Here is a 26,895-nt window from a genome sequence, read left to right on the forward strand (position 1 = left end):
ACTATACACTATGTAATGTCCTCACACAGGGGTCTGTACTATACACTATGTAATGTCCTCACACAGGGGGCTGTACTATACACTATGTAATGTCCTCACACAGGGGGCTGTACTATACACTATGTAATGTCCTCCAACAGGGCTCTGTACTATACACTATGTAATGTCCTCACACAGGGGGCTGTACTATACACTATGTAATGTCCTCCAACAGGGCTCTGTACTATACACTATGTAATGTCCTCACACAGGGGGCTGTACTATACACTATGTAATGTCCTCACACAGGGGGCTGTACTATACACTATGTAATGTCCTCACACAGGGCTCTGTACTATACACTGTAATGTAATGTCCTCCCACAGGGGTCTGTACTATACACTATGTAATGTCCTCACACAGGGCTCTGTACTATACACTATGTAATGTCCTCACACAGGGCTCTGTACTATACACTGTAATGTAATGTCCTCACACAGGGCTCTGTACTATACACTATGTAATGTCCTCCCACAGGGCTCTGTACTATACACTATGTAATGTCCTCCCACAGGGCTCTGTACTATACACTATGTAATGTCCTCACACAGGGCTCTGTACTATACACTATGTAATGTCCTCACACAGGGCTCTGTACTATACACTATGTAATGTCCTCACACAGGGCTCTGTACTATACACTATGTAATGTCCTCACACAGGGGGCTGTACTATACACTATGTAATGTAATGTCCTCCCACAGGGCTCTGTACTATACACTATGTAATGTCCTCACACAGGGGTCTGTGCTATACACTATGTAATGTCCTCACACAGGGCTCTGTACTATACACTGTAATGTCCTCACACAGGGGGCTGTACTATACACTATGTAATGTCCTCACACAGGGCTCTGTACTATACACTATGTAATGTCCTCCCACAGGGCTCTGTACTATACACTATGTAATGTCCTCACACAGGGCTCTGTACTATACACTATGTAATGTAATGTCCTCACACAGGGCTCTGTACTATACACTGTAATGTAATGTCCTCCCACAGGGCTCTGTACTATACACTATGTAATGTCCTCACACAGGGGGCTGTACTATACACTATGTAATGTCCTCACACAGGGCTCTGTACTATACACTATGTAATGTCCTCCCACAGGGCTCTGTACTATACACTATGTAATGTCCTCACACAGGGCTCTGTACTATACACTATGTAATGTAATGTCCTCACACAGGGCTCTGTACTATACACTGTAATGTAATGTCCTCCCACAGGGCTCTGTACTATACACTATGTAATGTCCTCACACAGGGGGCTGTACTATACACTATGTAATGTCCTCACACAGGGGGCTGTACTATACACTATGTAATGTCCTCACACAGGGGGCTGTACTATACACTATGTAATGTCCTCACACAGGGCTCTGTACTATACACTGTAATGTAATGTCCTCACACAGGGCTCTGTACTATACACTGTAATGTAATGTCCTCACACAGGGCTCTGTACTATACACTGTAATGTAATGTCCTCACACAGGGGTCTGTCTACTCTATACACTTTGTAATGGTGTCTCCTCACACAGGGGTCTTTACTATACAGCACTGTAATGGACAGTGCCCTCACACATGAGTGAATCTGTGAGCTGTGACCCAGAGAGGACCCTCGAGCCCCCTCACTTTTTACAGGAGATCCAGACTATCCACAGTTGCTCCTGAAACCACTGATCACCACTGATCACAATGTTCCTCAGTCTCTTAGAGTCATTACAGATTTGTGGAGATACAAACTGTTTCCACGCTCAGGGATGATATAGATACATCAGGCTGTGTGGGGAACAGTCCAGGACAGGCATTCATGTGTAGCTGACCGAGATCTTTGTAACAAACTGTCCCCTGTGTGAGCAGGTGTTTCTTCTGGGGAAGAATAAAGAAATCCTTTTCCACCAGATGCTTCAGGAGGCCGGACTAATGCCTCTTGGGCCACATCAGGGCTATGAAGAACTCTTGACCTTCCCCTCAAAACTATTTGAAGGAGTAACAGGGGGAACGTATAAGCTAGTTAAAAAACAACAACAACATGTTACTGACAAAGAGTAAACCAGACTACATATTGATTCAGAAATTTCAGGGTTATAGTGGTTCTCGATATTCCGTTTGGTTTGGGAACACGAAAAAGGGTAGAATAATGACCTTTTCCTACTACTGAAGGAGGAACTCAGACTACCGTCCCTAACTGAAGCAGATACATTACACATTTTTGAAGCTTTAGATTCAGTGATAATGATGAAAGGTTTGTTAATCTTTAAAACCCATTAATTTGAAGTTATATTTGCCCAGAAATGGAAACCCAATCTTGGTCCCACCAGCCGCAAGTCACTGTGCAGTCTGAGTAGTTGGGGTTGTGTAAGAAGTCCTCTCCTTTACCCTATTTAGAGTAGCTCTATCTTTCTCCTTTGCCTCTGTAACTCTTCCCCTTAGACTTTGAGGAACATTTTTTTTCTTTCATTCTTTTCTTTCTTACTGGAAGCTTCTTCATGATCAAAACAGAACTGAAAGAAGTATTTCTTTAATAGGAATGGAGCAAAGCTTATTTTTGGACGCTGTATCTCCTTGCCAGTGTCTGAGCCAGAGAAGCTGCCTCTTAGCATTCTGCCATTCATCTAGAATAAGAGATTTAGTGTTATCATATAAAGGAAAAAAGTGCTGCTTCAAATGCTTACGTCCACTGAACATCTCTTCATGTATGGACTTAGCCTCTACTGGATCCTCTAAGTTCATGGCACTACGTACTGCTTTTATTAGAGTATCCGTTTAGTTGGTGGGGAAAAAGAACTTGGGGTACTATTACACAGAACGATAATCGGCTGAATCGGTCCGATTATCGCTCCATGTAATAAATAGAACGATCAGCTGATGACAATGATCATCAGCTGATCGTTGATATAGGTTCTGACCTTTTTTCGTCGAGCGCCGACCGCGCACCCCTACGTGTAATAGCGGTGCGCGACTGACGATATACATTACCTATCCACGTTCCAGGGCTGCTGCTGCGGTCTTCTTCTCCCCGGGTCCTCTAGCTTCAGAGTGACCTGTCAGCTGACAGGCCGGCCTGTGATTGGCTGAGCGGCCTGTCAGCTGACAGGCCACTCTGAAGTTAGAGCGCGCGGGACCCGTGGAGATGCGGACCGCAGGAGCAGCCCTGGAGCGTGGATAGGTAATGTATAGAGTTTAAACAAGGGCTGCAAGGACATCGGTAACTATGTCCCTGCAGCCCTTGTTTAACGATTATCGGGCTGTGTAATAGGTCCAGTAAACGAGCGACGATCTAGCAGATCGCTGCTCGTTTACAGTTATTATCGTGCCCCCATTGGCCCGTGTAATACCACCCTTAGATTCTTCTAGCTCTTCATCATTAGAGGATAATTTTACCCTCCTCAATTTATGAGCATAGCTTTCTTTCACATTGGGCAGGGTAGGCGGCTGCCCAGGGGCCCCAGGCCCGGACTCACAAAAGTATTGTGTTCTAGATCTTCAGGGCCTCTTCAGATTGCCCAAGGCAATCACCCAGTCTCCCCCTTTACCCTCACAGTCTCTGCCCTGTATATAATGATTATATGGAAATAAAATGAGCATTTTATAAATAATTATCTATAGGTGTGCTTGAATTTTCAATTTTGCAAATAAGATTGTGTAGGGGATGCCAGCAATTAGGGCAGCATGAACTCCAAATACAGGCCTGGCAATGAGCAATTCGCTCCTCTGTCTATCAATGTCATTCTCTCTTGTAAGAACGGAACCACGGATTGCACCACAGAGAGCTGTCAACCCCCGCCGCACTTTTTAGAGGCTGGTGGACCTATGCACTGCACCATTACATAATCATATTATCATGTGTGCGCTGGGCGGGGCCTCAAAAGCTGTTTTTTAACAATAATGTGCATTTTTTAATGTAATGTTTTCTCTCCTCACCTTCACGACGGCACCATAGGAGGATAGGTTATACCCTAGGGACAGGAAAAAGCACGAGAGGTTAAAAGCCCCTCCCTTTCCTCCCAGCACCAGTGCTTTTTCCTGTCCCATTAGGGCAGGCACGAGAGGGAGGGGATCCGCGTGAAGGCGAGGAGAGATCCCCTCTGAAGAAAGAGTTACCAGGAGGGCTGTGGGGTCGATCGGGGCTGGGCTCCCTTCCTCCCAAATCGACAGCCGGTCTCAGGGCATGGAACGGTTCCGTCGTCCAGATGGGGCCTCGCACCGTCTCCAGGCGCCCGGTGGATGTGGAATCGGCGCCGCCATCAGAGGTAGGCCTCAATTTCCCCACCAGAACCAGTACCGGGCGTCGCGGCGCTCTGCGTGTGACGTCGGACGCCGCGTCGCCTCGTGATGACGTGGGACGTTGCGGCGCTCCGGAGGTGACGTGGGACGCCGTGCGGCCGTGTACGCTTCCGGGACGCACAGTTAAAGCCACATCGGGAGCTGGTCGGATCGTCTTGCCGGTAAAGATGGATCCCTCCACGTCCGACAAGACTGCTGCAACGGTAACCGTGAGTAATGATCCGGCTCCGGCCGCTTCCGCATGCGTAGCTCTGCATTTCAGCACGCTTCCCATGCAAACTCTGCAGTCCTTATCCCTGGGGATCTGTGCATGTCTCCACTGGGGGTGTTTTTATTACCTCGAATATGTTATCACTATGGTTCCCTCTCCACTCACAATATATATTCGGGTGCAGGGAATGCATATGTATATGTATGTATAGTGGTATATATATATATATATACAGGGGATATATATGCATCTATACAACTGGTGTGTGGGTACTATCCATCAGATCATTGTGTCATATGGATTCTGATGTGTATATTGCTTATCCTCCCTAGGAGACTAAGGAATCCAATCCTAGGAAGGATAAACCCAAAATACCAGAGAGGAGATGTGTGACCTGCGATTCTAAATTGTCACATAGTTGCAAGAAAAACATTTGTCCATCTTGCATTGGAGATATTATAAAGGAAGACAGATCATCTTTCCTAGAAGATATTAGGAAGATGATGAAGGATGAGATTGCTACGTCCATAGCTAATCTCCCTCCTCCTTCTCCTCTACTAACACCATTAATAGCGTCCAATGCCTTGATGGCCTCCATAGATCTCCAGGACGCTTATTATCACGTCCCAATACATCAGGACTCCCAAAAGTACCTAAGATTTGCGATACTAATAGGGAAGGAAGTACGCCACTATCAATTCACAGCTCTCCCATTCGGGATCTCCTCGGCTCCAAGAATCTTCACCAACGTGATGTCAGAGGTGATATCTTTTCTCCATCTCCAGGGAGTAAATATAGTGGCCTACCTGGACGATCTTCTGGTCATAGCAGACACACAAGACAAACTACTGCGGGATCTAGAAACAACTCGCAATCTTCTTACATCCCTAGGTTGGATCATCAATACCGACAAATTCGACCTGACGCCATCACCCAGGAAAATATTTCTGGGAATCCTCTTAGACTCGACTCTCCAGACGTCCTTTCTCCCAGAGGAAAAAATACAAAAGATCATCACAAAAGTCAGGAGACTAAAGAGCGGTTCTCTGACATCCGTGAGAGAGGCCATGTCAGTACTAGGCTCAATGACTTCATCCATTCCAGCGGTTCCATGGAGTCAAGCCCACTCTCGGTGGCTTCAGGCTCAGATCCTAAAAGCCTGGAACAAAAAACCCTCGGGATTGGACATGAAGTTATCTCTACGCTGGTGGCAAAAAAGAGAAAACCTACAAAAAGGGGTACAGTGGAACCCTCAGCCCAAGATAACAGTAAAAACAGACGCAAGCCAGACAGGTTGGGGAGCCCAAGTCGGGACCCAGTTCTTTCAGGGGGTTTGGGACACAAACAATTCAAAAGACTCCTCAAACCTCAGAGAACTCAAGGCAGTAAAAAATTCATTACTGGCAGCTCAGAACACCTTAAAAGGGACCCACGTTCATGTCCTATCAGACAATGTAACTACGGTAGCCCACCTAAGACACCAAGGCAGTGCGAAACACAATCTCCTGTGGTCAATATCAAATCAGATATTCACTTGGGCAGAGGCTTACCTTCTGTCTCTGTCAGCAACTCACCTGAAGGGAACAGAAAATATTCAGGCAGATTTTCTCAGTCGCCACCAGGTCCATCCGGGGGAGTGGTGCCTCAAACACCAAGTCTTCCATCAACTAGTACAGCGCTGGGGGAACCCCGAGATAGATTTGTTCGCCACGAGAAAAAACAAGAAAGTGGCAAACTTTTACTCCTGAAACCCGACAGACCATCCGGCCGCAGTAGATGCCCTGACACAGGATTGGAAGGTAGATCTAGCGTATGCCTTTCCTCCCATCCCATTAATACCAAAGGTACTCCAGAAGATCAGGGACCAAGGAGTAAGAACGATTCTGGTAGTTCCGTATTGGCCAAAAAGAAGCTGGTTTGGCCTCCTCAAGGCATTAGCACTAGAAGAGCCAGTCCTACTTCCACATTTAACAGACCTTCTCTCTCAGGGTCCGATTCTCCACCCAGAACCAGAGAAACTACAGCTGTCTGCATGGATCCTGAAGAGACAATATTAAGGAGTCGAGGCTTATCAGAAGAGGTAATATCCACTCTGATGAAAAGCAGAAAGAAAGTGACTAACTCCATCTACCTAAAAGTCTGGAAGGTGTTCTCCTCCTGGTGTACATCTCCCCCACCAATTCCGGCAGAACCAAATATAGCCCAAATACTGGACTTCTTGCAGGCTGGTCTATCCAAAGGCCTTAGACCAGCCACACTTAAAGTACAGGTTTCCGCCTTATCGGCAATCTACGACACTAACTTAGCAGACCATAGATGGATAAGGAGATTCATAAGAGCCGCATCTAGGATTAATCCTAGACCTCAGTCCATTCATCCCTCATGGGACCTAAATTTAGTACTAGAAGGGTTAACAGGACCAACCTTCGAGCCTATAACAGACATCAACATAAGACTACTCTCATACAAAGCAGTCTTTCTGGTCGCGATATGTTACGCCAGGAGGGTGAGCGAGATCCAGGCCTTAACTATCCGCAGACCATATTGCACTATATCAGAGGACTGCATTACACTAAAAACAGATCCCTCATTTCTACCCAAGGTAGTTACAGAATTCCATAGGAATCAGGACATTATCCTTCCATCATTTTGTCCAGATCCAAAAAATTCATCAGAAGAGAAATTCCATACTTTAGATGTCAGACGAGCAGTCTTACAGTATATGGAAACTACGGCCCCCTGGCGAATTGACCAAAACCTGTTCATACAATTCCAGGGAAAGAACAAAGGGAAGAAGGTGTCAAAAAGTACCATCGCTCGATGGATAAGAAATTCAATAACAGAAGCTTATAAAGCCCAAGACCTGCCTTCTCCCATTAACATCAAAGCCCACTCTACGAGAGCAATGTCTACATCGTGGGCAGAAAGAGCTTCAGCTTCTCTAGAACAGATCTGTAGGGCCGCGACATGGTCGTCCCCTCACACATTCATAAAACATTACAGACTACGTCTGCAGTCAAAAGAAGATCTCACCTTCGGCAGGAAGGTGCTGCAGGCTGTGGGCCCCCCCTAAGAGTAATGGTTGGTATTGCTCCTATGGTGCCGTCGTGAAGGTGAGGAGAGAAAATAGGATTAGTCTTACCGGTAAGACTGTTTCTTCGAACCTTCACGACGGCACCAGTAACCCTCCCTAGTATTGTATGATTAAATATAATACTCACGTGGTGCTATTGGTTGTTATAAAGGCACTGGTGCTGGGAGGAAAGGGAGGGGCTTTTAACCTCTCGTGCTTTTTCCTGTCCCTAGGGTATAACCTATCCTCCTATGGTGCCGTCGTGAAGGTTCGAAGAAACAGTCTTACCGGTAAGACTAATCCTATTTTTTTTGGCCAGGGGCAGTACAGGGGAAAGAGTAGGGTGGCTTCAATGTGGCTGGGAAGGTGGGAGGGGTCGAAAGGTTGGGGTGGTATGGTCAGTGGGGGGGGGGAGTCCAATTCACAGCTCTGCCCAGGGGCCTATTATGCTGCTAAGATGACCCTGTGTATAAAACATCACCAGTCATAACGTCTGAGTCACATATATCTATTAGGGGGCTTTTAGGAGGTTTAGGATGTACAGGTGAACTTGTCACCAATAAAGACATTGCAGCCTTGATTTCTTGGTGGATCATAGGCCCCATATCCTCAGACATAGCTCGTTTCTGTGGCCTTTCTTTATCTTCAACTTAAGTAATACAGTTTCAGTCAAACAGCCTATAGGAACAAATAGCGCATTTCTTTTTTAGGTTTATCCTCCTGGGCTCTTTCCTTGTCTCCTTAAAAGATATAGAAGAGCCATAAGCATATAAGGCTGGGTTCTAACTGCATTTTCCCTATCCGTTAATTATATCTCCGTTTTTAATTGGTTACTTTTTGAGGACAGAAAAACTTAGTCAACGCTATTTTTGTGTATGTTATAAAAACCACATCTGTTTCGATACGTTTTTTGTTTTTCTTTTTAGAATGGAAGTCAATGGAAAAACTGACCCATACGGATGGCTCACAATTGCATCCGTTTTTGCATCCATTTTTTCTATAAAACGTATTTGTTAAACGGATAGGAAAAACGCAGTGGGAAGCCAGCCTAAGAATAAGAGTATGCATGAAACCCATGGTAACAGCTACTCACTGGGCTGCCAGCTCAGGGTCAGGCTTAGCAGCAGCCCTTTATCCTGGATGTATGGGCGGTAGATTGGGTTTCCATTTCTGGGCAAATATAACTTCAAATTAATGGGTTTTAAAGATTAACAAACCTTTCATCATTATCACTGAATCTAAAGCTTCAAAAATGTGTAATGTATCTGCTTCAGTTAGAGACTGTAGTCTGAGTTCCTCCTTCAGTAGTAGGAAAAGGTCATTATTCTACCCTTTTTCTTGTTCCCAAACCAAATGGAATATCGAGAACCACTGTAACCCTGAAATTTGTACATGTCCGTACAGATGCAGAATGCGGTACAGAGTGCAGGACATGCAGTGCAGCAGGGTACAGAAGACAGCATCTCCTACCTTAAGACCAGTTAGCTATTTGAATTTTGCACCAATCACAGGCACTTTGGTAGATGTCCCCGCCACGCAATGCGTGAACACCAGAAACCCCAACAGGTCCTTCCAGCCACAGGGAAGCCACATCCAGGAAGCTGCTCCATTGTCCCTGGCGACATCATCCATGTACACCACGCAAAGATGCCGCAGACGCTGACTGGAAATGTTTACAGACCCTGGACATCTTCAACAGGAGCCCAAAGACCTGAAGAAGCCGTATGGTACAGCCCGCTCAGCCATTCAGTAGCAGAGGCGGGACCCCATTACAGCCACTGACTGGCTGAGAGGGGTGTTGGGCTGTGTCACCCCTTATTGCTGCCACTCAGTGGAAGTATATATATAAAGAAAAAAGTATATTCATTTTAATAAAGATATATTACAAAGTATTATAACTTTATTGAAGCAATGTAATAGCAAACAAAAATGCGCCTTTGATATTTTCGTGGTAGAAATAACTTTGTTTCCTTATTTTGCAGTTTTTAAACAGAGGACCCTCCATTCTTGGTTGGGACATAAAGGAAGGCGGACGGTTGAGATTAAAAGGTAAGTCTTGACCTTATACTGACTTATAGGGGTTGTCCAGTAGCAGATATTACAAAAAAATTATATCTGTCTATATAAAATTTTGCAAAATTTCTTGTTCTAGTGGGGTATTGAATCCTGATATTATAGCCTATTTGCTGGTTATCATTCTGGTATCTACATTCTGGACTACAGATCCCCTTTCTTTTCCTCTGTATCCTCCTTATGCGCATGGAGAGAACTGTGCTGAAGAACAGGCCTTGCTTAGGTGATCAGCTGCATGGCGCCTCTTGCCTACACGCAACTGGTGACAAGGAGCTCCCTGTAATCTGCAGCTGTGACCAGACACACCCAAATTTTCTCTGCAGATAGCCTTGTTTACAGAAAAGACCAGATAAGGCCTATACTATCTTTAGATCATTGTAAATCGTTTAAAAGTGATTATACATGAACTCCCCCATGCTTATGATCACGGACAGGCCACATTTGTGGTCACAGCATGCAGCCACATCACACCCCCATGTGGTCCCCAATAACCGTGCAATGTTGCTGATAATCCTGGCGACATTGCACAGCTATTGGTGAGGAAATAAAGGCGTGGTTTTGTCTGCATGTAGAAATGTGGCCTTGTCTGTGTGGGGTCACATGATGGTTGTCCTGTCACTGCTGCATCCTCTTATTCTATAAAACGCATATGTATATTCTGTACATTTCAGTTATTTGTCCAAAGCAACAAATCACAGCTCGGCTTTGAATTCTTACATTGCTCTGGTAAAATGAAAGCAGACCTGTGATTGCATGTTGGAAATAGTCTTATTAAATCTAGGCCAATTACTGTTATGTATATACAGATTGAGAAGGAGCAAATAGTGCTGTCAGCACTCATTTGCTCCTCGTCCGCTGCTCGCTGCTGCCGCGATTACACGTGGCAGCAACGAGCGAGTGAAAGCTGGGAGGGCCGCAGGGAGGTGCGGGGGGGCTGCCCGGGGGATGGTCCATAGCAGCCCATAGCATATAGCAGCGGCCTTTCGACATCTGCTGTTCTGTATTACTGTGGTTTTTTTTTTACAGGGCAAAGGTTAAAGGGAACCATTCACCAAGACAATGCTATCTAGTCTATCATTATTATGCTATAGAGCAAGAAGAGCTATGCAGATTGACCTATATCTTTGAGGGAAAAGATTTGATAACTTAGTCATTAGAATCCCTGCTTGTTCTGTGTTAAGTAGTCCTGTGGACAGTGGATTAGACTCTTTAGCATGGAAACATCAGAGATTTAATGCAATAAATTATAAACTATTCTGATTTTCAATCTATCAATCTGTCCAGCTTCTTCTGCTCTATAACACAATGCCGATAGCCTAGGTAGCATTTTCATGGTGACTGGTTCCCTTTAACACCCACTGTAACAATATGATTTGAAGATTATTGTACAAGATTGTTTAATTATTTTTTGTTTTAGGTTTAATAGTTTTTGGTTGTTTTTTTTTTTTTGGGGGGGGGGGGGTTGTAAAACATTTATCATGCATACAAAAACAAGGATACAGTGGCCTGTTTTCCTTCTTACTACTAACTTCTGTTAGACAGTAAAATGGCCAGTAGAGAGCACATTTTTGGAACATGGACATAGAAAATAATAGACTTAAAGTGTAACTATCATTTGTAAAAACTTCTGACATATCATAGTGACATGTCAGAAGTGCGTATTGGTGGGCGTCCGGGTGCTGAGGCCCCCACCAATTGCAAGAATGAAGGGACAGAAGCGCCTTAGCAGCACGCATTCTGTCCCTTCATCTCTGCTATAGCTGCAGTCTACTGAATTATAAAGGAACCTATGGAACTTCCATCCAGAAATTCCATAGGCTCCCATTATAATTCTCTAGACTGCTCGTATTAGCAGTGTATGGATTTCCTCTCTGTATAGCGGAGATGAGGAGGCAGAGCGTGCGCTGCTGACTGCTTCTGCCCCTTCATTCTAGCGATTGGTGGGGTCTTAGCACCAGGACCCCCACTGATATGCACTTCTGACATGTCAGAAGTTTTTACAAATGATAGATACACTTTAAGCTGACCCTACTGACTTCTGTGGGAGCATTCAGGCATTAAGGCTTGCTCTCTGATCTTTACAGAGGTCATTGTGCAAGAAGGTGGTTGAGGGGAGCATTGATTATTGCCTATCGTAAATGGTCTAATCCTATCTGTATACTGGCATCACCTTTCACACAATCCTGTCTGTGATGATACTGAGGAGATTGCTGAAAAATCACTACAGAACAGAAAATATGAGCTTATTAATAGGCCTACTTTCCAGACTGAAATTTACATATTTACAGGCTTATTTTTAGGTCTAGATAGTAAAATGGAAGAATAGAAAAACCTCACCAAGAATTGTTTTTGTTGTCAGAGGCCGTTCTAGTCTATGACTTCCTTCTACGTATCTATGTATGCATATCTGTTTTTTGTGTCTATATTTTGAGCTGATGTTTCCCCTCTACCCTCCCTGCTGCTATATCCTCTCTCTGTATTAACTTTTATAGTTTTAGTCATTACTGATAAGGAAATAGAAATTATCATTTAGGGGGAAATCAGGGGCTGTGAGCCTATTTTTAGGTGAATAATTGGATATTTCACCCATTTTTGTTCCATTTACGAACCAGCATTCAACTGGCGAATATTTCTTAGATGCGACTTTTTAAAATCTGCCTGTTTTGAGTATTCAACCAAAAGTTTGCATAATCCAGGATTAGCTCCAAATTTATCATTTGAGACTTTTTAAAAAACAGGTACAGGCCTACGTGAATATGGTTGTGCATTTTTTTGCATTTTTGCTACTTTTTTTGCGGCTTTCTTTTACTTTTTACTTAGATACAATTACTATAGCAGTGCTACATTTTTAATAAATCCTCATTAGAATAGTAAATGTCCCCCTTAGTGTTTACTTTTCCTAGTAAGGCATTTTCTAAGGGAAAGAGACTTTTTTACATACCGTATTTTTCGGACTATAAGGCGCACTTAAAATACTATGATTTTCTAAGAAATTGTAAGTGCACCTTATAGTCCAGTGCGCCTTATATATGGACCGGTACAGCTCCGGCCTCCATGGCGCAGATAGGCTGCTGAGCTCACATCTCCCCGCCGCGCAGCGCTCCCTCACCTGGACTCCCGGCCCATGGCTCCGCAGGCCTGTCCTGCTCTCCCGCTGTAGCGCTGTACCGCTCTCCCGTTGTAGCGCTGTCCCGCTCTCCCTGCTCTCCGCAGCCCGGATACAGGCTCAGGCACAGGCTTCAGGCATAGACTTTCATTCAATAGCGCCACCTAGTGGCTGGAGGTTATAGAGCAACACTGTACTGTACTGAGGCTCCTAACTATGGTGGCCACAATGCTCATGCAGAATTCTGTCAACGGGACTCTCTGGCAGAATTCTGCCTATCCTGGATGGTGCATTACGGCCACCATAGTTAGGAGCCTCAGTACTGTGACATAGTAAGGAGCTTCAGTAAATACAGTACTGTGATCAGCAGGTGACATAGTAAGGAGCCTCAGTAAGTACTGTGATCAGCAGGTGACTTATGTTTTTCGTTCGTTCAAACTTATACACTATAATGCGGTGCGCCTTATAGTCTGGTGCGCCTTATAGTCCGGCGCGCCTTATATATGAACCTAGATGGCTTAGCAGGCTAAAATTGAACGTGCGCCTTATAGTCCGGTGCGCCTTATAGTCCGAAAAATACAGTATATATTTTTTATATGTGATTTTACATGAATAGATCTAAGCGGCAATGCCGGTGCCGCAGTCCTTTTTTTGACCTGCTGCCCAGTTCCTGCACACGGTCACCGCTGCACACAGAGCACCGCGGCGCCGGTCTGTTCATGTTAAGAAAAAAAAAGGCTGTACATAGTGGTACATTCGCTATAAAATTTTTGTTATTTTCCATATGTCTGGTGCAGAGTATTAAAGAGCCTATGCTTACTTCGGCTGCGAAGCTTCACGCTCTGTAGGGTCTGTAAATCATGAAGCGTGTGAATGACCCCTTAGTGGTAGGGCCAGTCCCTCCTGGTGTCACTGTCCTAACTAAAAATGCCCTACCTTTCTTTGTCACCAGTTGGTAATATATTTAATTTTGTGCTGTTTTTGCCAATGCCAATTATATCAATTTACCATGGCCCTCTTAGTTTTTTTAATGTATTGTTGGTACTTAGGATAATCGTTTTGAATCACAGGTCCTCGCACCCTGCTTATCGCGCTTTCTTCTAGAAACAGCACCACTCCTGTCCTTGGTTTGGGTGTGTGACTTTGCAGCTCAGTTCCATTGAAGTGAATGAAGCTAAATTATAATACCACACACAACTTGAGGGCAGGGGTGGTGTTTTTTATTTATTTGTTTTTTATATTTAATTCTGATAGCCCTTTTAGGGTAGTTTCACAAGAAACAGATCTGCAGCGGATTTTACGCTGCGAAATCCGCCGCGGATCCATTGCCTTGTAATGACATCCCGCTGCGAGTACGTAAGTTAACGCCGGCCGGAGAATACTGTACCTACTCCATGGTCCGGCTAGCTTCGGGGACTCCCGGCGTGTGCACGTCCCGCTCAGCCAATCAGTGGCTGCGGCGGGGCAGCGAACTGATTGGCTGACCTGGATGTCCAGCTGGGAACCCCTAAAGCAAGCCGGAGCATGGAGTAGGTAATGTGTGCTCCGGCCGGCGGGGGGTTAACATACATAATCACAGTGGGATGCCAATACCGCTGCAAGTATGTATTCTCATAGAACATACAAGCCAATGGATCCGCAGCGCTGTGGATGCGTTACTCGTGAAGCTACCCTTAAAGAAATACTCTGTCAAAACATAATCGGTGACTGCTCCAACAAGGCATTAGTCAGGCTCACTGTGCTCTCTTCTTAGTACAGTACCACAACTGTCTATTGGTCTTTTGAGTTTCCATGTGATGTTCACCAGTCTGTCATTAAAATAAAGGGTCTGTTTTGTTCCCAAACTTGCCCCGATTAGAAGAAGCTGTTCTGGATATTACATTTGTTTATGCCCCAGTATCTCTGACTTCCCAGTGATAGATGATGCGTGTTCTTAATCAGTAGGACCACCCATTGCTACATCTTTATGACCCAAAATCACATAAGGACAGGGGGTTTCTTACTGCAGACGCCCCAACCTTTTATACTGTTTCCGTCACGTTCAACCATGAATAGTGTTTGGAGGAACATTGAACTTTAAACCTAGGAGAATATACAAAATATTCTGTACCTGATATGCTGAGATTAATGGGAAAAGATTGGCAGTGTTTGGTAGATACGATATGTCTGCCGTCAGATCGAGACTTGTCCTTTTCTAGAAAACTCTGGTTTTGCTAATAAGAAAGTAGATTCTGAAATGTTTGCTGTTCTTGTATCACGTCCCTGTATGACAGCAAAATTCCCTTATAGACAACGTCCCCATGGATCTTGGTGTTGACAGGCGTATCTAAATTTTTATTGTCATGCAGGTGTCATAGTAAACACAGTCACAGCTATATGACCAGCAAGATGAGCTCAGAAGGAAAGACAGCGGTGTGTGAAGAAAGCAGAAATCATTTGGAGGTAGTTGCCTCTTCAGAAACTCAGGCTAAAGATCATAACTTAAACCATCCCCAAGAGGATAATACACAGAAGTCTTCATCCAATGACAATGATCTGATCAGTTTTGAGGAAAATAACAGAACCTTGACAAACTCATCTCCAATTGATCTGACTAACAGCCCCACACCCCCCATCTGTATAAGTCCGAGTGGAGAGCAAGAAAAAGACCTAAAATTATTTTCAGATGAGCCAGTTTCAAGTCCGGGAGAGAGGGAGAGTGAACCTGAGACACAGATGGAAGTCGATGATGACCAGTTGGCTGCAATAGAATCAAAGAAGGATATTCCAAAGCACAATATGAGCTATGTGTTGGGATCTAAGGAACAAGGGAGCTGTAGAATGAGTGATGAGTTCCCCTCTACTGAGCCTCCAGGCGCTGCCAGCAACGAGCCCTCGGTGTCACCTGAACTTAAAGCAAAAAATAGTGCAAGCCAGAGATTAGCTACACTGGCCACCCATCTTACTGGGGCAAATAAGTCTGAAGATGAAAGGTAAAGTCTGCTGTTCTTGCTACGTAAAGACTCGTCTGAAAGTGTATGTGTGGTGTTAGGACTGTATGTTACGCTCAGAGGCCAGTATTGTAAGAAGAATTCTTCACATCTGTGGATGGTTCCTTCAAAATGGCCTAACCAAATGCACTGGCTTGCAGCAGGTCCTCTAGTACAGTGTTTCTCAGTGTTCCTGAACCATCAGAGTATAGTCAGGGCTATGATCCCATGTAGTGTTACCAGACGGTGTGAGAACGCTTAGAAATGTGGCTAGAATTGCACAGGAGGCAATGAGAAATCAGTCCAGAGGACTCTTTACCACCCCCCTTACTTTAGTGTTTTTTTTTTCCTTTACGGACCACATTGAAACTTTTGGGGGAATTATCTCAATGCTTTCAGAAAACTAGTTTTAAGTCACACATTTCTGCGCAGCGCTGCTGATTTTATTCGCAATGCTTTAGAATTGTTTTGCAAAACACAGGGAAGTCTGCTAATTTGTGAACAAATTTACTTTAGTTATACGCCAAATCCAACACCAGAATCATTGGTAAATTCTCCCTTTTGTAATTCGATTTCCAGAATATTTCGGCGTAGTATTGACCTTTCTGGGCAATCGCAGGTCATCCTCATTTGTGCCCTTGCGATCCGCAGTTGTCACTGGTGAAAGCTGCATGGCTTATTGTTTCACTGTGCTCAGTACAATAAATGTAGAGTAAATCTACGTAGTACATGCTTTTGTAAGGTCCACCAGAACAGCAGTTCTCCACTCTGGCTTATAGGGTCACACCTTGACCTCAGAGAGGTGCACATTTCATACAATTGGTTTATTGTGGTGTCATTTTATATCATGGGAGTTAGATAATGGCTATGTCAGTTTTCTGCGTCCGCTATTCAGTGAATAGCGGCCGCAGAAAACCCCGTCAGTGCACACTATGGAGCAAGTGGCGCCTGCATCAGAACTCTGCAGCACTAAAGATCATCTAACCGGGATGATCTTTTCTGAGACCAGCTGGGTCACGGAACGGCTGGTCTCTTACATTGTCTGAACATAGCCTTATACTGAATAATACAATGTTAAATACGCTGTAAATACACTGTGATTTGCCTGGAGGAGGGAAATAAATGTATTGACAACTTTTTACAGGTTCATGAGAGTTTACTGCATCTCTTGTGCAGTAAATGGTATAATTTAGAAATAATAAAACCCACCTATATTGTATGTTGTTCTAGATGTATGCTATTCTGTAAGTCATTTTCCCCCAAGTCTTAAAAAAAAAAAAAAAAAAAAAAAAAAATCATCTCCCCCTGGTGTCTGCTGCCTCCAGTGCACTATGCAAACTCATTTGTACATGGAGAAAACAGACCAGATCATTGGAACCTGGTGGGGGTTGAAAAATGCACGGCATAATAAGAATCTACATGGCAGCACCCATCAGGTTGTGTAAAAATATCTATTTACTACATTATTTTTAAAAAGAAACTAACTGCATGTTAGACTCTATCCTGCTTTACGTCAGGTATGATACAAAGAAAGTAGAGAGAGAGAGAGGAGTTAGAGGCACCTTATATAGTGTTTAGGTGTCTATTGGCTCACAGGGCAGAAAATATACCCATATATTATCCTGATGAATTTTTGTAAGTGCTCTCTGTTAAAAGAACTATGGTACTCTTTGGTATGTATTAGAGAATGACCTGGGAAAAGTGCGTGCTTAGCATGTTCTTTCCTGTCTCATCACCAAGACTGATTCAACAGTCCAACAGCACTCAACGTTTTGTCTGGCGCATAGAATAGCGGATACAAACTGGAACAGCTGCAATCCTCAGTGTGCATTGAATGCACTTACATTTCAAGGAAAGTCCTACAGCATCCAATATAGTTGTCCAAATAGCAGTTTATTGCATATTGTGTATGATAAAGCTGATCTCTGTGTACAATATGTGATAAATTGGATGTTGCTGCACTCTCCTTGTATTGAAAGACTCAAAATGTAAGTCAGCGTGGCCGCCCTAGTCTTATACACACTGTACAAGCAGTGAACATGCTAAGTGTGCACTGTTTCAATCCCGACGAGAACCCAGTAAGTGATTGTTTGGGGTCTGAACACTGTTGCATCAACAACAAAAAAAATATATATATAATATTGCAGTGAAATGATAGAATCAGGGATTCGATCAAATTCCCAGGAAATGATGTAATGGCCAAGCCCTTTCATGGAAATGATGGAATGGATTTTTATCATTTCACCTGCAACATACCTCTAGCTCCACTCTTGCTGTGTAATGTTGCTGATGCTGCCTCCTGCTCCCGGCTCTGCTCCCCTGTCCGCCTCCGGTCCCGTATGCTGTGTGATGCTGCCTCCTGCACCAGGATCTGCTCCCCTGTCCGCCTCCGGTCCCGTGTGCTGTGTGATGATGCCTCCTGCTCCCGGCTCTGGTCTCCTGTCCGCCTCCGGTCCCGTGTGATGATGCCTCCTGCTCCCGGCTCTGGTCTCCTGTCCGCCTCCAGTCCCGTGTGCTGTGTGATGATGCCTCCTGCTCCCGGATCTGGTCTCCTGTCCGCCTCCGGTCCCGAGTGCTGTTTGATGATGCCTCCTTCTTCTGGCTCTGCTCCCCTGTTCCCCTTGGTCCTGTGTGCTGTGTTATGATGCCTTCTGCTCCCAGCTCTGCTCCCCTGTCCGCTTCCGGTCCTGTGTGCTGTGTGATTATGCTTTCTGTTCCCTACTGCTCTCCTGTCAATCTTCGGTCCCGTGTGCTGTGTGATGATGCCTCCTGCTCCTGGCTCTGCGTGCCTGTCCGCTTACGGCTGTGTGATATGCCTTCTGCTCCCCTGTCCCCTCCGGTCCTGTGTGCTGTGTGATGATTCCTCCTGCTCCCTAAAAATTATCAGCTTAGCTACCTGTGTCAGCTTCCGGTTTCCTTTGTTAGTTAGTTTCAAAATAATAATTTTCCTTTCAATGACTATTGTCGTGTTACTTAATAAATATAGAGCCGGGCGACGCCTGACTCGTTCATTTCATCATTTCCAGGGATTTGATCAAATCCCTGAATTCTATCATTTTACTGCAAAATAAATAAATATATATATATATTTATTATATATACACCCACACATTAACGGGTATATGGTAAAATTAATTATGAATCGCCCGGTTCTGTTTCCTGAAGAGTTTTGTAAGGCCAGGCTCAAAACACATTGTAGTTTTTATATAGTTTTTAGAATAAACTCCTTGGGGGAGATTTATCAAAGGGTGTAAAATGTAGACTGGTGCAAACTGCCCACAGCAACCAATCACAGTTCAGCTTTCCTTTCACCAGTGCTGGAAGCTGAGCTGTAATTGGTTGCTCTGAGCAGTTTGCACCAGTCTAAATTTTACACCCTTTGATAAATCTCCTCCCTTGTTTTTAAGATATCTATTTTTGTTTGAATGGTGATCTGCGCTGACACTTACCTGTGTAGGGGAGTGGTGTGTTGTTCATTATCTATACCCAGCTGTGGGATTCACAGGAGTGTCAGTACACCCAGGTGACAGTCTTCTGGTCTGACTAATGTTTGATGGTTGAATTGGAAGTATATCTACAATACTGAGCACTGTCTCTTTTCATTGTTCTCTAAAAACTTTTGACATGTCAGAAACTCTTTTAATTGGCAGGTACAAATTATCTGAATTATCTGTTGACGAATTTTGAGTTTTTCTTTGCTGTTTACCTAAACTACCTAAATTTTTACCCAAGAATAGGAGCTAATTTTGCTGACAATGCCGTCCAACCAGCAAAATGCATACCACGTCTGTCTGGCTATAGTCACACTAGCCATACAATACGTGCTGGTTAATGATCAAGCATTTTTACAAAGAAAAGAAAACTGGTCTGGCACTAGTAATTTATAAACACATCCCAAGCTAAACTAGGCATTATTTTATATTATCGGTTATAGCTGTTGTTTATAGCCTAAAATACGGCCAAAATAAAATGCAGTAAAAATTGTCGAAAAAAAACAAAGTGCCATGTTATTTTTTTCAAATTTTATAACATATATTTTTTTTAAGATGTAAAAGTATGGCTCAAAAAAACTCTGTAAATATAGCCTAGAGCTGTAGTATTAATAGCAGCAATGTGAGGCCAATTAAGAAGCTGTTTAGAGCCTGCTGGTCACATGGGGGGGGGGGGGGGCTATCATGCTGCCCATGCAGCAGCCACAACGTAGGAACATAGGATTAGAGAGGTATTCCTATTTAAAAAAAATATGGTTTATATTTTGTTGAGGTAGTATTATAGAAACAAAGCTCCCCCCCACACACACACACACCAAAAAAATGCTCACTGTTTCTTCCTGCTGTGGCCACTAATAGGCTGAGCGGGTAGGTCCTACTCTGACATTTCATGAGAAGTGGGGGACCAGAAGACACTGGCAAGTGGATGACTGGGTTGGGGTGTATATAATTATAAAAAAAAAATATATATATATATATATATATATATATATATATCTGTGTGTGTATATATATAAATATGTATATATGGACAAAATTGTTGGTACCCTTCGTTTGATGAACGAAAAACAATGGGCACAGAAATAACTTGAATCTGACAAAAGTAAAAATAAATGATAATTCTATGAAAATGAACAAATTAAAGTCAGACATTAATAGAAGGAAGGGAGTGTGAGTTCAACTGCTATAATGCACTTCTAACGAGGTTAACCTAGAGTATTCCTATACCCCAAGGAAAAATTAGAAAACTAAAGAAGAAAGGTGTAGGTCCTCTAGCTAGAAATGTAAATTGGTAAATTTAATAAATAGAAGTATACAGTATTATAGGAAATAAAAAGGATGCAACTATTGAGTAAACATAGTGGTACAATATATCAAGGTAGTACATACATTTAATATATTAAAAAGTAGCATGAAAAAAAGAGAAAATAAAATGGTAAAGAATAAATGAAAATAAAAATAAGATGGTACGGGATAAACTTATTGGTAAGGGGAAGATGATAAAAAGTGATAAAAATGGTTTTTACATTTTTTACCATTTTGATCATTTTTTTTATCATCTTCCTCTTACCAATAAGTTTATCCCGTACCATCGTATTTTTATTTATTCTTTACCATTTTTTTTCTCTTTTTTTCATGCTACTTTTTAATATATTAAATTTATGTACTACCTTGATATATTGTACACTCAATAGATGCATCCTTTTTATATCCCATAATACTGTATACTTCTATTTATTAAATTTACCAATTTACATTTCTAACTAGATGACCTACACCTTTCTTCTTAAGTCAGACATTGCTTTTCAACCATGCTTCAACCAAATGTTTGTTTTTTTTTGTTTGTTTGTTTTTTTAAAAACTAATGAAAATGGCCTTAACAGAAATGATGGTACCCCTGAAAATAATCTGACCAAAGGGACATGACCTCAAGGTGTGCCCACTAGTTAGCATTACAGGTGTAAAGTGATTAAAGGTGAACTTCAAGTTTAAGGAATTTCAGTGTCACATTGCACCATCCTTCGTTGTTTGAACCAAAGTGGTCTTCATGGGAGGCGACCAAGAAGGACACCATTGTTGAAGAAAATAGTAAAAAAGCCAGGCTGGAATTTGCCAAACTACATGTTGACCAGCCACAATGCTTCTGGGAGAATGTCCTATGGACAGGTAAGACAAAAATTGAACTTTTTGGCAAGGCACATCAGCTCTATGTTCGCAGTCCCTACTGTGAAGCATGGAGGAGGCTCTGTTATGTTCTGGGGCTGCTTTTCTGCATCTGGCACAGTGTCTTGAATCTTTGTAGGGTACAATGAAATCTCAGACTGTCAAGGGATTCATAGAAAAAGATGTGCTGCCCAGTGTCAGACAGCTTGATCTCAGTCAGAGGTCATGGTTCTTGCAACAGGGTAATCACCCAAAACACACAGCTAAAAATGGCTTAATGGAAAACATTGGGCTATTCAGAAGTGGCCTAGATGAGCCCTGACTTAAATCCTGGGAAGCATCTTTGGAAGGAGCTGAAACTTGCTGTCTGGAATAGGCATCTTTCACACACCAGACAACTGGAGCAGTTTTGTCTTGAGGAGTGGGCCAGAATACCTGCTGAGAGGTGCAGGAGTCTCCGTGACAGCTATAGGAATCGTCTGATTGCCTCAAAAGGTTGTGCAACAAAATATTAAGGTAAGGCTGCCATCATTTCTGTCCAGGCCTATTTCATGAGTTGTATTTTTTATCAAATTGGGTTGAAGCCTGGTTGAAGAGCAATGTCTGACTTTCATTTGTTCATCTTCATTGAATTTTTATTTATTATTACTTTTGTCAGATTCAAGTTATTTCTGTGTCCGTTGTGGACTTTTCTTTCATTATACGAGGGGTACCAACAATTTTATCTGTGTGTGTGGCCTCTATTTATTCAGTCAGGCGGTTCCAGAAGTGTCTAGACTATATTTATTTAAAAGGGCTTTCTAGACCAAATTATTTGATGACCTATGCTGAAGTCAGATTGGTTGGATGCTGACAATGGCACCCCCAATGATCAGCAAGTTACCAGAGCCATAGTGCTTCCATGCAAAGTGAGCAAGATCCTGGACCACTGCAGCTCAGTTTCCATTCCCTTCAGTTGGAGCTGAGCTGCAGTAACCTAGCTTGGCCACTACACAATTTATGGAGTTGTGTTCTTCCTCCTTACTTTTACTCTGTATGTTGGTGCTGTGGCTCTGGAAAACAGCTGATTGATGACCTTTCCTGAGGGTGGGTGGTCAGTCATAAAGTTCCAGGAAAACAGTTTTAAAAGGGATATCCGGTGCTCCACTTCCTCCGTCTCCCCATCCTTGTTGATACTTCCACAGAATGGGGACGGGAGCAAGTTGCAGGTAGTTATCAATAGCTGACAGGGATGTTGCGGTGACATGCAGTTGTGCGCCGGAGAACAGAAAAGGTAGGACGTTTCCTGCTCTCTGGATATCCCCTTTAACCTTTTGAGGTGCATGGTGGATGAACACATTTGAGGCCCACTAGCTTACCCCTTTGATGTATCACATATGTCTGTGTTCCTAGCACATCTATTACATGGCAAATGGAATTTCAGCATTACTTTACACCTTATTATATTTGAGGCTGCACTAAGCAGACTTTGTAGATGAAAGCAATCCAAATTTTTTATCTTGTTTGGAGGTTTCTTCTTTGTAAATGTTCACTTCAGTGACTTGTATGCATTGTGTCCTCGCCAGATGATGAGGTACATTGCACCCTGTGGAATAGCATTCTTTGCCGCCCTTGAAGTTAAACGTGGGATATGGAAGAGGCATTTTGTTTTTCACACAGTCGAGTGCTCCTCCAATGATGAGTAAGTTACAGCTGGAGAGGTTAATTTATTTGTCCTCTGCGAATGCTGAACCTTTACTACTTATTTGTAGTTTTCAAGGTTATTTTTAGGTATATTAAAATGTTTGGTTTTATAAGGGTTTATCCAGAGAGTTTAATAAAAAAAAAAAAAAAAAGAGGAAAAGATACAACAGCTTTCTTCCAAAAACAGTGCCACACCTTTCCTCAGGTTGTGAGTGGTATTACAACTTGGCTTCTTTCACTTCAATGGAACTGAGCTGCAATACCACACACAAACTGCAAAAGTGTTGCTCTTTAAAAAAGAAAGCAGCCATGTTAACTCTAAGGGTCATATTCCTCGGGCCAATGGGGACCCAATCAACGATGTAAACGAGCGCCCATCTGCCAGATCGGCGCTCGTTTACTGGGCCTATTCCAGGGCCCAGATGATCGTTAAGTGAGGGCTGCAGGGACATCATTACCAATGTCCTTGCAGCCCTTGCACCATACATTACATGTCCGGGCTGCAGGTCTTCTCCTTCTCCCGGGGAGAAGGAGAAGACCTGCAGCCCGGACAGTAAATGTATGATGCTGCTGAAATCATCGGTCGCCGCCGCACAGCGCTATTCCACCCTAGCGATGCGCTGGTGGCGAACGATGATTTTAGGTCTGAACCTAAATGAACGATCAGCCAATGACACGATCCATCGGCTGATCGTTCTCTCTATTCCACGGAGCGATAATCGGCCGAATTGGGCCGATTCGGCCGATTATCGATCCGTGGAATAGACCCCTATTCCTTGATAACCCCTTCAAATCTGTAAAGTTTTTGTCACCTTTATTCACAATCAAACAAGTGAAGAGAGACATCCACGTTGACTTCCCTCCTCCAGTGAAATCTGATATTGACTGTACATCTCAGATAGCTGTCAGCCAAACACCGCCATCATGTAGCACCTCTAACATGCTCAGTGCTTTCCTGTAACATCTGATCAAATGGACATGTTTAGGCAGGAAAATATCTTGTATCATTATAATCTACCCCAGTGCACATGTCTGCAAGGAGACCAGCCAGTGTTATCCCTCCCAAAACTAATATCGAGACTAAAAATTATATCCTGATTTTGCTATCATTCATAGTGTAATGTTTAGTTTCTAGGTACAATATAATGTCAGACAAAACACTGCATCCGTAGTGATTCTTTATAACGTAAAAGACAGGTACTTTAGTCAGGTACTTGGTGGTAGTATTTCCATAAAGCAATAAGAACTGCTCATCTCCAGTCACAGGTGGACCTGCCCTTCAATAACTCAACATCCCGTGGTTGCAAATAGCCCAAATCTTTGATCTGAATTGAGACTGTGACATCAGATTGACCTTGAACATGTGCATTACAGACTAGGGAAGGCCTCCTGTGTTCCACTGATAAATCAGAATGTAAACTGGGGAGTATCAGCACTTTACTATGGGGAAAAAAATAAATTATATATTTATTTTTCCAAAGATTCTATATTATATTAAGTTGTAAGTGAACCCTTTGGAATTGCCTGGATTTTTGAATTGAGTACTAGTAAACTCAGACCACTTAAATGACTATAAAACAGAAAAGCAATCTAATATATATTGTCTCAGCACTGGCTCTTTACAGCATACATGTTATTTCTCTGTGCTACTACGTGGAGCATCCGTTCTTTTATCAGCATCAAACAACTTTGGGCTTATTTTCCTTGTTTCTGAGCCCTCATCTAGTTGGTAGTTTTGTAGTCTGTGTGTATGAGTATGAATGTCTTATCACTGTTTATGTTCTTCTACATGGTTTTACCTACCTATTTAATTGATGCATAACTATGATCTGTTGCACATACAGCAAGACAACATGGCTGGGGACACCTATGGCAGATCTGAACCGAATGCCGGTGTGTCATATGCGACAGCAGCCATTAAAGCCTTCTGCACACCACACTGTTACTATGAAGGTAGGTGAAAATTATATCAACTTTACTGCCACCCATGAGGTTTCTGTTATTTTTATGCTATACTATATTGCTCATTAAGGCTACGTTCACACGTAGCAAAAGTGGTGGAGGATTGCGCGGCTCCTCTCTCTCTGCGCTAAAGAATGAACATGTTCATTCTTCAGCGCCGACAAAGGAGGCGCGCAAGCCTCTTATAGACTGTCATTATGACGGGGAGGCTGGCGGCATCCGCCACGGAATTCCGCCACTTTTGCTACGTGTGATTGTAGCCTAAAGGGATAAACAGATGTAAGATCACAAAACCTACGTGACGCCAACAGTGTCACACAGTCCAACTGAGAGCAGTGTGAACATTAAATGGGGCTTTCTCATCAGAAAAACACCTGGCCATACGGTCTACTAGAGTATATAGAAGGTCACCAGCTAGGGACCCTTTCTATGGCCCAGAGTGGAGAACTGCTAAAGAGCATTTCAAAGTGTTCCTGTAATTTATAAAAACTTTTGACATGTCAGACATGCCAAATGTTTTGGTTGCTCATGACTTGGGTGTCCAGGCCCTGACAATCTCTAGATCTTTGATATCTCTGGAAGATACACACCACAGCAGCACTTCCAACTACTGTAATGATGCTCCTGGTCCCCACTACTTCCTAGTTTCCCCACTACAATCAGCCAATCACTGGTTACAGCTATGCCCCAAGTAAGTGATTGACTGCATGGGCATTTATTGCAGGAGCCACACTTTACCATGAACCTTAAAGTGACTCTGTACCCACAGTCTGACCCCCCTAAACCGCTTGTACCTTCAGATAGCTGCTTTTAATTTAAGATCTGTCCTGGGGTCCGTTTGGCAGGTGATGCAGTTAGTCATAAAAATCAACTTTTAAACTTGCAGCTTCGTGCCCTATGGCCGTGGCTTACATTGTGTATGCATTAAGCTGGCACCACCTCTGCGTCCCTCCTCCCCACCCTCTTCATCATTAGGAATGCTCCAGGCAGATTGTCTCCTGTGTGAACATTGCACAGGTGCCTTAACGATCCAGCCCATGTTCAGTATTCACACAGCTGCTGAATAGTAGGCAATCTGCCTGGGGCATTCCTAATGACGAGAAGGGCAGGGAGGAAAGACAGGGAGGTGGTGCCAGCCTAATGCATACACAATGTGAGCCACGGCCATAGGGCACAAAGCTGCAAGTTTAAAAGTTGTTTTTTATGACAATAACTGCATCACCTGCCAAACGGACCCCAGGACAGACCTTGGATTAAAAGCAGCTATGCGAAGGTACAAGTGGTTTGGAGGGGTCAGATTGTGGGTACAGAGTCGCTTTAAGGTAGCGGGGATCATGAGCATAATTTCAGGAGCTGTGGGGCTCAGGGTAGGTGAGTATTCCCTGGCAAATTCAAATGTACATGTTTGCTTGGAGTTTTAGAGGACATTAAATCCCCATTTACTTCTATTAAAAAATCTCAAATCTTCCCATACTTATCAGCTGCTGTATGTTGTTTTGTTTTCAGTCTCACACAGTGCTCTCTGCTGACATCTCTGGCCGAGACAGGAACTGTCCAGAGCAGTAGCAAATCCCCATATAAAACCTCTCCTGCAGTTCCTGTCTCGGCTCAGCATAAGAGCACTGTGTCAGACTGAAAACAAAACAACATTTCCTGCAGGACATACAGCAGCTAATAAGTATGGGAAGACATGAAATTTTTTTAATAGAAATAAATTACAAATCTAAAGAAAAAGATTTTCACTGGACAACCCCTTAAATAGTTTTCTGTAGAAATGACAACAGAAGAATATAGGGCAGGCTGGCAGTGTTGACAGATTACTTTTC

At 43.3% G+C, this 26,895-nt stretch overlaps 1 protein-coding gene across 1 annotated transcript in view; it reads left to right on the top strand.

The window, feature by feature from the left end:
* Positions 1 to 26,895, top strand: part of PARG (poly(ADP-ribose) glycohydrolase) — a 110,152-nt gene that overhangs the window by 2,257 nt on the left and 81,000 nt on the right. Inside the window, exons 2-4 of the mRNA XM_069980679.1 lie at positions 9,605 to 9,671; positions 15,150 to 15,773; positions 24,952 to 25,060. Coding sequence (XP_069836780.1) covers positions 9,605 to 9,671; positions 15,150 to 15,773; positions 24,952 to 25,060 — 800 coding nt within the window. The remainder of the gene's footprint in view (positions 1 to 9,604; positions 9,672 to 15,149; positions 15,774 to 24,951; positions 25,061 to 26,895) is intronic.

The sequence above is a fragment of the Dendropsophus ebraccatus genome, chromosome 8, assembly GCF_027789765.1.
Source record: "Dendropsophus ebraccatus isolate aDenEbr1 chromosome 8, aDenEbr1.pat, whole genome shotgun sequence".
In the NCBI taxonomy this organism is placed as follows: domain Eukaryota; kingdom Metazoa; phylum Chordata; class Amphibia; order Anura; family Hylidae; genus Dendropsophus; species Dendropsophus ebraccatus.